At 34.2% G+C, this 12,144-nt stretch overlaps 2 protein-coding genes across 2 annotated transcripts; both read right to left on the bottom strand.

Annotated features, from left to right (window-relative positions):
• Positions 1–638: 638 nt before the first annotated feature.
• Positions 639–2,033, bottom strand: LOC126634072 (universal stress protein PHOS32-like). Its single transcript, XM_050304554.1, has 4 exons — positions 1,709–2,033; positions 1,461–1,573; positions 1,128–1,246; positions 639–982 (listed from the first exon to the last, which is right to left on the bottom strand). The coding sequence occupies exons 1-4, from the start codon at positions 1,881–1,883 to the stop codon at positions 892–894; spliced, it is 498 nt and encodes a 165-aa protein (XP_050160511.1). The 5' UTR covers positions 1,884–2,033; the 3' UTR covers positions 639–891.
• A 6,627-nt stretch (positions 2,034–8,660) lies between these two features.
• LOC126634395 (microtubule-destabilizing protein 60-like) lies at positions 8,661–11,205 on the bottom strand. Its single transcript, XM_050304904.1, has 7 exons — positions 11,123–11,205; positions 10,910–10,969; positions 10,017–10,046; positions 9,676–9,774; positions 9,504–9,563; positions 9,304–9,398; positions 8,661–9,026 (listed from the first exon to the last, which is right to left on the bottom strand). The coding sequence occupies exons 1-7, from the start codon at positions 11,153–11,155 to the stop codon at positions 8,894–8,896; spliced, it is 510 nt and encodes a 169-aa protein (XP_050160861.1). The 5' UTR covers positions 11,156–11,205; the 3' UTR covers positions 8,661–8,893.
• Positions 11,206–12,144: the final 939 nt, after the last annotated feature.

The following is a 12,144-nucleotide window of genomic DNA, read 5'->3' as shown; positions in this document are numbered from 1 at the left end:
CTCATAGGGGGCGACACATATATGATATATATACATACTTAATCCTTGTACTACAAGGAATATTAAAGACATAAAAAGAAAGTTATACCCAAACTAGGAAACACAATTACATTTCTATTGTATTATTGTTGACTCACGCCAACAACAATTACCTGGAATCATCAATATTTAACATTAAAAAACAAGAAGGACGATTCAGACCAACTTAACAATCTACCTTTTTTTTTTTTTTTTTTAATAAATAAAGATTAAACGAGATTAGATTTTCCTTAATGATTGTGTGCGAGACATCTACCCTCTCATAGAGGGAGTGAGAATCTACTTAGTAATTCCACCAAATAACACAATTAGATTTCTTCCCTCCACTTCCATACGAGAACAACTCATCATAATTAGATTTCCACTCCCTATACCCGGCCCACCCTAGCGTTTAAGACTGGGCCGAATCCTTCAAGTAGTTAAGATTCTATGAAACAATAATACAGGGGTGATTTTCATACTTTTCTTCAGGCTTCTCACACGTCTTTACTTTTTTTTTTTTGGTTAGGTTGAATAAATCATGAAAACAACGGTCATAATTAACAGAGATGTGTTAAAAATTAATAAAAATGTGTCCTTAGATTTTCTAATAGAATGCATAAAGTAAAATGGAAGATATTAAATTGAATATATTTGCTTTTACAAGAAAAAATGAACATCTTTGCCAAAGAGCATATATCATATCATAACAAATACCCATCAATCCATAGCTGACAGAATAAAAACATTGCATAATTAAGAAAAGGAAAGAAGAAAAAACCCACAAAATACCCCCAAGCCCTAATTTCTTTGAATTTCAACACATTATAATTCACAACTACTTGTTATTATTTGAAGGAGTTCCTTTGAGATTTATGGTTTGGATGATTGCACCCCCTTGACAACTGTAACTGGACATGAAGCATTGGTCACCACGTAGTTGCTAACACTGCCCAGCAGCACCCTGCAAATTCACCACATATTAATCATCCATTTTGTAGGAACAAAAAATTAATCCAACACAAAACCTTCATTTTCTCTCTTTAATTTTGTGTTTTTATGAGAAGGTGAATTAATTTAGTGGAGATAATTAGTCAAATAATGGTTACCTTTTGATAAGGCCTAATCCCCTGCTTCCAACAACAAGCGAATCAAGCTTGAGATCTAGCACAGCATCACACAACTTCTCCCCTGCATCTCCCCAGTACACCTTGGCCACAACCTTGGCCTAATCACAATCCACATACAAATTAATCATACTCTAGTTTCTTATCTAATAATTAATGTCGACGCTTATCATATCGACCGTAAGGATAGTATATACAAATTACTGTAGATTGGTACGCCAATTGCTATATAAATAACTAGCATATGCAAAAGAATATGAGAAAGTATCCAAAGGAATATGAAAAATGAGATTAATATGTAACAAAGTAACATACCCCTTTACTTCTTGAAACTTTATCAAGAATATCAAGCACCTCTGGATCATTAGTAAGTCCATACTGCTTTGAGACGTTAGTCTCCAGTACAAGTTCTTCCAAAGGAATCAAAGCTGCAATCAAAAACACCAAAAACCTAAAGAAATTATTAAGTCATGAATTAATAGATAAGTCATGAATTAATAATAAATCATTAAGGTAACTAATGACAATTAACAAGTGTATATATAGAGGGAGAGACTGCGTACGTGATCCAGAGTTCTCAAACAGCTGCTTCCTGCTTGTTGCAGCTTTGGGTGACTCAACGTGGATTAATACGATGCGATCTCCTTCTTCGATGAGATTATCGACTGCCCATCTTAGGGCCAATTTGCTTGTTGCTGAATAATCCATGCCTATTCCTACACTGCGTTCCTTCCCCATCGATCTCGCCTCCTCTCTCGCTCTCAATGATTAACTTTTCTTTTTATTTTTCTGGGTTAATCCGGCTTATCTATAAATACTTAGGTATTGGTCCTTTCCTGTGGATGCTACAGCAGGAGGAGTAGGTTCTTGAAGGCTCTAGCCAGTAGCCATTTGGCGTCCTTCCAAAGGTTTACAATATTAATAGGAAAATAGACAGAAAAAAGAAATTAGCATAAATTCTCCTGCCAGTTGGTCTTACGTACATTATAAACACCATTTAGTCAGTGTGCGCCCACTGATTTTTGCATTAACACGCATGGATTCTTTCTTTTATTATTGGGTGCATTTTTGCTCCCCACTATTTAGTATAGTGTATGATTACTATCCTATTTATCATATTTAGATGAATTTGAATTTTGAGATTTGTGCTTATCCAATACACGAATCTCGAAATTCAAATGGTAAGCATACACCACACTAAATGGTGATAAACAAAAATACTCCATTTATTATTTAGGTAAAATACTTAATTACTTGATACCCAATTTGCAAATACTTTTTGTAGACATTGAAATTTCAATGAAATAAATGTTGATCAATAATTACAATTTCAACGCTCACATGTCACATAAAGTTTTACACGTATCATGTGACTAAACGAAAAATCAAAATAAATCGGAAAAGTCATCAAATAAGAACACGTGTCAACACCTGGCAGAAATTATTTATTTCATTTGAATATTATATTCAAAATTAGGCTTTGAAAAAATTCTATAAATACAAGGCCATTTCATTCATTTGAGGACACCAATTCATAAACAATTCACATCACACCAAAACCTTGAAGCTTTGAAACTCTAAAGCTCCCAAGCCAATCCCGAAAGATTAAGAAAGCTCTCTTTGTTCTTCATCAAATCCTCCTTCAAGATCAAGCCCCAACGGCCTTTGAAGAACTTCCACCAGTTCAAGATCAAGCCTCGACGGTCCTTGAAGAGAGTGTTCATCGTTCATCGTCCGGTCATCCTAAGATCAAGCCCCAACGGCCCTTTGGATCAACAACATTAACAAATCCACACATCCAACCGTTCTTCAAGATCAAGTCTAAAAGCCCTTGAAGATCCGTTCACCCATCAACCTTCAAGATTAAGCCCAAAAGCACTTGAAGAAATCCGCACAACCGTTCTTCAAAATCAAGCCCAAAAGCCCTTTGAAGATCCATTCGTCAACCTTCAAGATCAAGCCCCAACGACTCTTGGATCAATAGCACAATCCACAAATCTACGCATTATGAAGATCGAATCAGAGGTTAAATTTATAGAAGCGATTGTAACCCCTAAATCATTAATACAAATATTATTTTTTACACGTGTTCTTGTCTCATTCATTGCAGGAATATTCGTGTTTATAAATTTGGCATGCCCAGTGGGACAATCTCTACCTTTCATCTCTATTTGCAAATCCGTAAAAAGCACAAATGGCATCAAGGAAGGCTCAAGTTGTTCCCGCAACCAACGCGAAGAACAAAAGCGTCCTTACCATAGGCGATGTCACTTCAGGCATCACAACTTGAAGCAAGGCAATAGCTCTTTCTGCCGTCTCTTCCACCCCTGCATCAACTCTGCCGAATGAACAAAAGCACCCGAGGCACGAGCCCGTCATTACCTTGGCTTCGCTAAGGGAATCAAGGGAGGAAAGCCCGAGGAAGTACTCCGAGTCCTTGCTTTCCGATGCCGACTCGAGCGACAACACAACCATACAAGTCATGGCTGCCAGATCAACTTCAATTGAGGGGCAGCTGGCTCAAATGAATGAAGCGATCGCAAAACTCACACGGACTATGGAGGAAAAAGACTTGCAAATCGCCGCACTTGTCAACCAACTAGATGCAAAGCCCGACGTGAAAGTCGACCTAATGGTTAATCCATTAAAGAAAGAAGTCGATGTAGAAGAGAAACCGGAGCCAGACCAAGCAATGGCATTCATGGGATTTTTCTCTATCCAGCAGTTACAGAAGATGATCGCCAACACCATCAAGGCGCAGTACGAAGGAAGCTCGCATGACTCCGTACTATACTCAAAGCCCTACTCCAAGAAGATTGACTCTTTGAAGATGCTGAGAGATTATCAGCCGCCAAAGTTCATGCAGTTCGATGGAAAGGGAAACCCAAAGCAACATGTTGCCCATTTCATTGAAACCTGCAACAATGCTGGAATGGATGGAGACTACCTCGTCAAGCAGTTCGGAGGGAGACTACCTAGGGCTGGAAAACTAGTCGTGTCTGTCGTGTCTGTCGTGTTCGTGTTCATGTCGTTTTCGTGTAACACTTGTTATCTTAACGGGTCGTGTCGTGTCACACCATTTATCTTAACGGGTCCTTAACAGGTCGGGTCACTTTACCTGTGGGTAAAGTGACCTGACCTGTTATGACTCGTTAAGAAAAATATATATTTTTTTCTTAAATTTGTACATACCACACATTGCCACATAAATATTACTTCAAAACATTAAAACACATTTGTCGTTTAAGTACTACATCTACACTAAAAAATAAGAGCCTAATAAACAAACATTCATACACTACTAGTCTATTACAAAATATTAAATGTGCAAGGATATGCAAACTGAAAGAGTTTTTGTTTTCATGGTTGTGAAGCCTTTCTCAAAAGTTTAAACCTTACCAATGGAACTCAAAGCTTGCATGCTATTCCTCTTACAAAATCGTCAATTTTCATCAATCATCATGACATAAGATTTTGTGGTATCACTAGTGTAAATATTTTAAATTGAAGATCGAATATATTCATTGTATTCATATAGGGTTAAGGAGTGTAGCTGTAAAAAATCATCAAAATCGGAGCTAAAATAATTGTTAAATAGTGATTTTTTGTTGATAACCGTTAAAAAGTTTTGTCTCGTTACTTGATCTCTGAATGTTTTTTTTTTGTTGCAATTTTTGGAGTATGAGATCTTGAAGCATATACAAATAAGTTTGACGGTTGGATCGTTGAAATTAGTTTTGTAGAATGCGTATTCCATCAAAACGATAGATTCACTAACACTTAAGAGTTTATTTATACTTTCATTAAGTATAACATAAGATTTTGTAGTTTCCAGTAGTGTAAATATTTTAAATTGAAGATCGAATTCATTCATTGTATTCATATAGTGTCACATCCCGGCCCAGACCCCTACCACATCCGGGCTCAACTCCGCCGTAGCACTATATTGTTCGCTTTGGGCCCCTACCACGCCCTCAAGGTTTTGTTTCTGGGAACTCACATGAGAACTTCCCAGTGGGTCACCCATCCTAAGATTGCTCTCGTGCGAACTCACTTAACTTCGGAGTTCCTGCGGAATCCGAAGCTAGTGAGCTCTCAAAAGGCCTTGTGCTAGGTAAAACTGGGAATATACATATAAGGCTTACATGATCCACTACCCTGGGCGATGTGGATGTTACATATAGGGTCAAGGAGTGTAGTTGTAAAAAATCATCAAAATCGGAGTTAAAATAATTGTTAAATTGTGATTTTTCGTTTATAACCGTCGAAAAGTTTTGTCCCGTTACATAATCTCTGAATGTTTGTTTTTTGCAATGTTTTGCGTATGCTATCTCGAAGTATATACAAACATGTTTGACAGTTGGATCGTTGAAATTAGTTTCGTAGAATGCGTATCCCATCAAAATAATAGTTTCACTAACACTTAAGAGTTTATTCATAATTTCATTAAGTATAACATAAGATTTTGTGGTATCCACTAGTGCAAAATATTTTAAATTGAAGATCGAGTTCATTCATTGTATTCATATAGGGTCAAGGAGTGTACCTGTAAAAACTCATCAAAATCAGAGTTAAAATAACCGTTAAATCGTGATTTTCGTTTATAACCGTCGAAAAGCTTTGTCCCATTACTTGATCTCTAAATGTTTTTTTTTTACGATTGTTAGCGTATGCGATCTCAAAGCATATAAAAACAAGTTTGACGGTTGGATCGTTGAAATTAGTTTCATAGAATGCGTATCCCATCAAAACAATAGATTCACTAACACTTAAGAGTTTATTCATACTTTCATTAAGTATAACATAAGATTTTGTAGTATCCACTAGTGTAAATATTTTAAATTGAAGATCGAGTTCATTCATTGTATTCATATAGGGTCAAGGAGTGTAGCTGTAAAAAAAATCATCAAAATCGGAGTTAAAATAACATTTAAATCGTCATTTTTCGTTTATAACTGTAAAAAAGTTTTGTCCCGTTACTTAATCTTTGAATGTTTGTTTTTTGCAATTTTTGGCGTATGCGATCTTGAAGCATATACAAACATGTTGGACAGTTGGATCGTTGAAATTAGTTTCGTAGAACGCTTATCCCATCAAAACAATAGATTCTCTAATACTTAAAAGTTTATTCATACTTTCATTAAGTATAACATAAGATTTGTGGTATCCACTAATGTAAATATTTTAAATTGAAGATCGAGTTCATTCATTGTATTCATATAGGGTCAAGGAGTGTAGCTGTAAAAAATCATCAAAATCGGAGTGAAAATAACCGTTAAATCATGATTTTTCATTTATAACCGTTGAAAAGTTTTGTCCCGTTACTTGATCTCTAAATGTTTGTTTTTTGCAATTTTAGGCGTATGCGATCTCGAAGTATATACAAACATGTTTGACGGTTGGATCGTTGAAACTAGTTTCGTAGAATGCGTATCCCATCAAAACAATAGATTCACTTACATTTAAGAGTTTATTCATACTTTCATTAAGTATAACATAAGATTTTGTGGTATCCACTAGTGTAAATATTTTAAATTAAAGATCAAGCTCATTCATTGTATTCATATAGGATCAAAGAGTGTAGCTGTAAAAAATCATCAAAATCAGAGTTAAAATAATCGTTAAATCGTGATTTTTCATTGATAACCGTAAAAAAGTTTTGTCCCGTTACTTGATCTTTGAATGTTTGTTGTTTGCGATTTTTTGCTGATGCGATCTCAAAGCATATAAAAACAAGTTTGACGGTTGGATCGTTGAAATTAGTTTCGTAGAATTTGTATCCCATCAAGTTGAATGGTGTGTGTGTATATATATATATATTAAGTAGATTTAAATTTATTTATTTTTGTACATATAACACTTAAGAAATTGAATGGTATGTATATTTAAGCCGATTCAATGGTCACCAATTTTTAATATTTAATTTAATAAATAAATATATATATATATATAATTATTATAGTTTTTAGGGGTATAAAATTGTTAAATTAATATATATAATTATTATAGTATTTTTTTAGGGTTATAAAATTATAAAATTAATATTTTACTTATCGTGTTAACCACATGTATACCCGAACCAACCCGTTATCTTAACAGGTACTTATCGAGTTACTCGATAATTATCCGATTCGTTATCGTGTCGACCCGAACACCTGTGAATTTCGTGTCGTGTTAGGTTATCGAGTCGTGTCAAGATTTGCCAGGCTGTTTGAACCCATGACCTCACAAGTAAAGCCACTGTTGGAGTCAAGTACAAGTCTCGCCTATGTTAAAGCATAGGGAGAGTTTTGGTTCTTTAAGCTTAAAAGTATTAATCTTTTAGGCTATTTTATGATTTTTAATTGTCACATTCCACTTAGCAAATGAAATTTTAAATCTTAGCAGCTAATACATGTTAAATAAACTCATTACTTTAACCAATATATTCTGAATAGTAATAAATTGAAACTTCCATACCACATGGTTCCTTACTTTGTATAAATTTCTTGCTTTAAATTATTACTTTTAGATTTACTATTAAAAAATTAATTTCGTAATAATAATATGGTTCCTTACTTTATATAAATTTCTTGCTTTAAATTATTACTTTTAGATTTACCATTAAAAATTAATTTCGTAGTAATAATTTTAGCTTTGTAATTTCTAACTACGTCATCAAGTGAAACAATATCAACTTACCAACTTATCAACATTAATTTGACGTAAATTATTACGTTTTATAATATTTATATCATCCTTCGTTAATCTTAATGAAGGTAATACATTTTACAAGTGTTTGTTTGGTGTAGTGATACAAGTTGTTACTTTTCACTTTGAGATTTGGGTCAAACTCTTGAAGACATTTTTTATATCATTTTTTCTACAAAATGAAGTGGCTGATCGCCGGAAAAGTTGGTCAGCCAGCTAGTCAACAGTCACTAGAAAAGTTGGTGGGGATTGTGTGACAATCAAGTAAACTATTTTGAATTATAGTGTAATTTTGGTTGCCTTGTATCTTTAGTAATTAAGTAAACTAAAAATATAGCATAATTTTGGTTGACTTTTTCGCTAGAAAAAGTTTCTTAACAATGGTATTTGAACTAAAAACCACATAAAAATAATTGTACTGATTAAAAATTAGAATAAAGTAAAATTCTTCTATCTTTTCTTCCACCTTTCGCTTTCATGTTGTGCATAGCATGTATCCGATTGCTAGTGTTGTCTAGCAAAACACACAAGTTGGTTCAGCTAGACCCCATATAGCTTGTAGCAGGTCTGCCCCTAACTCATATCCATCGATTCCAATTGGGTTTTCTTTTTCACTTTCAGAAAACACGTCCTCTAGCTAGAAAAAGCCTTGAGATTTCAAGTTCATTGATCTGTCTCTTTAACATTCCATATCAACCATCTTTTGCATCCATGTTAATTTTATCATGTCAATTAATTAAGCCACAATTTTATTGTTGTTATATATAAACCATGCGCCACGGACTCACGAATGTGCCACAGTGAGTGTGACAAAATAGACTAAGATAGAAAAGCAAAGGAAATGCAGTGTCTTTATTTTCTAAACTGTGGAGAATCGTCACTAGCAATTCCCCCTTGAGGGTCAACTAAATTACAACTATCCAATTTTGGGATTTTAGTAACTACGCAAGAAAATTAAGGATCTGAAAAAAAAAAGGCGTTTCTCACAGTATGCATGAAGCACCATATTGGGTTTATGTTTTAAGGAATAATCTGTTGGCGGTACTTATTGAAATGGTCTACTTGATGGGATTCATAGCTTGAGTTGTGGGTTGGAAATTGTAGAGTTCACTGCCAGAGTTGCAGCTGAAGCCCTTGCTGCTCATCATTCGGAAACTTGGTTCTCTAGGAATTGTTAAAGGCCTGCTCGATCTGCATGCAAGAAGATCAAAAGAAGAAGAAGAAAACAGCACAGGAATATGGTAAATTTTCAGTATATTCAGAACTCTATTACGTAATGTCACAATTTTGTTTAAATTATAGCACGTATTTACTTTTTATTATTATTACTATATACCTCAAAAATATGAGATATCAATTATGTTGTACACCTATATTATAACATACTAAAAGTATCCCAACTACACACAAAATTACGTTTGGCTGGAGCAAAATGCTTGCACTGAGAGGATTAATAAATTTATTTTACCTTTGCGGAATGAAAGGTCTATCGAAAAATGGCATCAATTGAGCCCTTGGAACCATCTCCTTTCTCAGCAAGCGAATCTCTTCCTCTTCTATCATCTGCTCAATTAATTTATTACAGCACTCTTCCATCAGAATCATGTTTTTGCTTCTCAAATATTTTTATATGTATACATGTATATATACATATATATATGCCTCTACCTTCTGCAACATCTCTTCTTGTTTTCTCTGCTGCTCCAAGATGCTCAGCTTGGTCGCAACCTGTTATTTATATATCCATTAATTGACAAAACTGAAAATAAAGAGTTCCGAGAAAGGCTAAATTTAAGAGTTACGGTCAATATTTTCACGAAAAGGAAAACTGACGACTCACCATGTAGTTGAACATTGCTCGTTTGGTTGCTCTTTGTTGAGTGTGAAGTTTCACTTCTTGAGCTTTGGTATTTTCCATTGTAGGAGACTTCTGACAAGACTAGTTATTATATATATAAACAAGGTTCAGTAGTTAACATGCAAGAGGGGCACAAGAGAGTGAGATTGACTAAAATTCTCATGCTTCAGTGTATGATACGTATCAGGCTAATTAAGGACGATCAAGATTTTTTTTTTATTTAATAAAAAAGTCCAAATAATTCAAAAGTCTAAAATTCATGTGCTTACCATGGTCCAGTGCGTAGTAGTAAGATTACACAACCTGATAAGTTAATTATTTACCTTTGATTTGTCCTTGAATTCATCTTTTGGCTGTAAATTAAGAAAAATATGATTTTAGTGGCAATGCTATGGTAAATTATAAGTGATGCAAGAATCCAAGAAGGCATAATTTTACTGAAAACAGATGTAGCTTATGCTCACTAGTAAATTAAGATAGAGTGTATATCACTCATTTCTGTTGAGGATGTGACCTTGTGGGATCTTAACTATATAAGGAAAGCACTTTCTATCTTCATGTCACTTCACTCGAATAATTAGATTTAAATCATTAAGAAAGTACCTTTTTAGCTATTACACTCTCATTTGCGACTTAATAATTTCCATAAAAGGATATAATTCTCTAGACCTGATCATGTACGGTGTAACTCTGCCTTAACCTTTATAAGAAAGGACACAAAGTATGGCAAAGTGATTTATTGTATGGAATCACCTTTATGACGTCATGATACAATGCACATTTTCATAAAATAAAGGATAATGTTTTTCACACACTCCTTTTAAATATTCACATATAGCTCTCAAATTTCGGTCATTAGATTAAATAAATTGGAAAAAATAAAATAAAAGAACATAAATTTACAAAAGGTATGTGAAAGGTAAAAAGAAGTATGTGGATAACACATCCAAAATAAATTAACAAACATATAAAAGAGCTATAAATCAAGTGGTATAACTTTATGAACAAGTCCCAGTACCGTAAATATACAGAGATGTTCATCACCTTAATCGAACCAAGGTATGTTCATCACCTCTCTAGAATAATTACAACAATATATAGCCGCTTAACACTTGATTAACCCCATTAACTACATTAATACTATGTTGAAATGCTAACTTGGCAGCGAATATATATGGTTTTCATATATTGAGGTGGTATATATGTCTGATCTCACCATTCCTTCAGAATTTGTGCTCCATAAACCCGTTGTGAACTGTGAAGCACTCTTCACAAACTTCATTGGAAAAAAGAGAAGAAGGCCAAGTTAAGAAATAAGAAAGATATATAAGAGACACTTTCAAGCTATCATTATACTCATCAGCATCGAAATTAAAGAAGAACAAAATAATTTAACAAGTCAATCACATAATTAAGAACCATGCACGACCTTAAGAGTAGATTTGGAGTGTGTCTTCTCCATAAATATAAATATATGATATGATATTATAGCTCTCCAATGAATAAATTGTGGGTGCTAAATGCTCCAAGTGAGATGAGTATATATAAGGGTTGGATAGAATATTGGTTGGAGATTGGTACTTGTCTTGAGTACTTTGTTTCGGTTGCTACATCAAGATTTTGCATGTTTTATCACCAGTCTCAGGTACCAAACTTTCTGATTAAATCTCCCTCTCATGCTAATTATTGTCAAACCCTATAATAAGTTTAAGTTCCTTCAGATCTCCTCCTGGTTAATTTTAACTAAACATATATAAATCCAAAAAGTCTGCTCTCGCCTCACATCATTATGTGCTAAAACTAAAAAGTTTAAATTAATTCTCAGGTGAATATTCATAATTATAAATCGATTATTTGATGTTATTATATATGAAGTGTATGAGTAACGAGTACTACTGCTTCAAGGGTGGCCAAGTAGTCAGTTTGGGTTTAGGCATGCTGTAAAACCTCATTCTTTATCAGTGCCGGTTGTATTGTCTAAGTATTGCGGCTACAGCTTAATCTTATTCTCAAGGTTTGAGATAATTAGTTAGCAGTAGAGAGACGAACCTGATATTAATTATATAGGACTCAGTGATTGAAAACTCATATACTACATGTCTACTGTGGAGAATGGGTCCGTATTGATGAGATAATGGACCTTGCATGAGATTATAGAGAGCTGGCCTATTCCCCATATTGTCAATTAGTTTTATAGTAGACCCTCAACTTTCTTCATGGTATTAGAGAGGTTGTCCCACGTTTGAAGCTCAATGGCCACACATGCTCCACTTCACTCCGTTTGTGTTGCTTACATGTTCGGATTAAAAATTCGCCACACATGAGAGGGCATATTGAGAATGAGTCCTGCATTGATAGGAGAAAGGACCTTACATGAGCTTATAAGGAATTGGAATACTCTCCATATTGTTGATTAGTTTTATAGTGAAACATCAACTCAATTGATCAAAC

This window comes from Malus sylvestris, chromosome 9 (assembly GCF_916048215.2).
Source record: "Malus sylvestris chromosome 9, drMalSylv7.2, whole genome shotgun sequence".
NCBI lineage: Eukaryota > Viridiplantae > Streptophyta > Magnoliopsida > Rosales > Rosaceae > Malus > Malus sylvestris.
Note: the sequence above shows the minus strand (reverse complement) of the source record. Positions and strands in the feature narration are given on the sequence as shown.

Bases quoted from the DNA above. Each gene is read 5' to 3' on its own strand.
- LOC126634072 (XM_050304554.1), bottom strand. From the start codon at position 1,883: ATGGGGAAGGAACGCAGTGTAGGAATAGGCATGGATTATTCAGCAACA. The intron at 1,574-1,708 runs GTACGCAGTCTC...TTTTGATTGCAG, and splicing joins GTTTGAGAACTCTGGATCAC to CTTTGATTCCTTTGGAAGAA. The intron at 1,247-1,460 runs GTATGTTACTTT...GATTGTGATTAG, and splicing joins AAGTTTCAAGAAGTAAAGGG to GCCAAGGTTGTGGCCAAGGT.
- LOC126634395 (XM_050304904.1), bottom strand. From the start codon at position 11,155: ATGGAGAAGACACACTCCAAATCTACTCTTAAG. The intron at 10,970-11,122 runs GTCGTGCATGGT...TTTCCAATGAAG, and splicing joins ACTCCAAATCTACTCTTAAG to TTTGTGAAGAGTGCTTCACA. The intron at 9,775-10,016 runs GTAAATAATTAA...TATAATAACTAG, and splicing joins AATTCAAGGACAAATCAAAG to TCTTGTCAGAAGTCTCCTAC.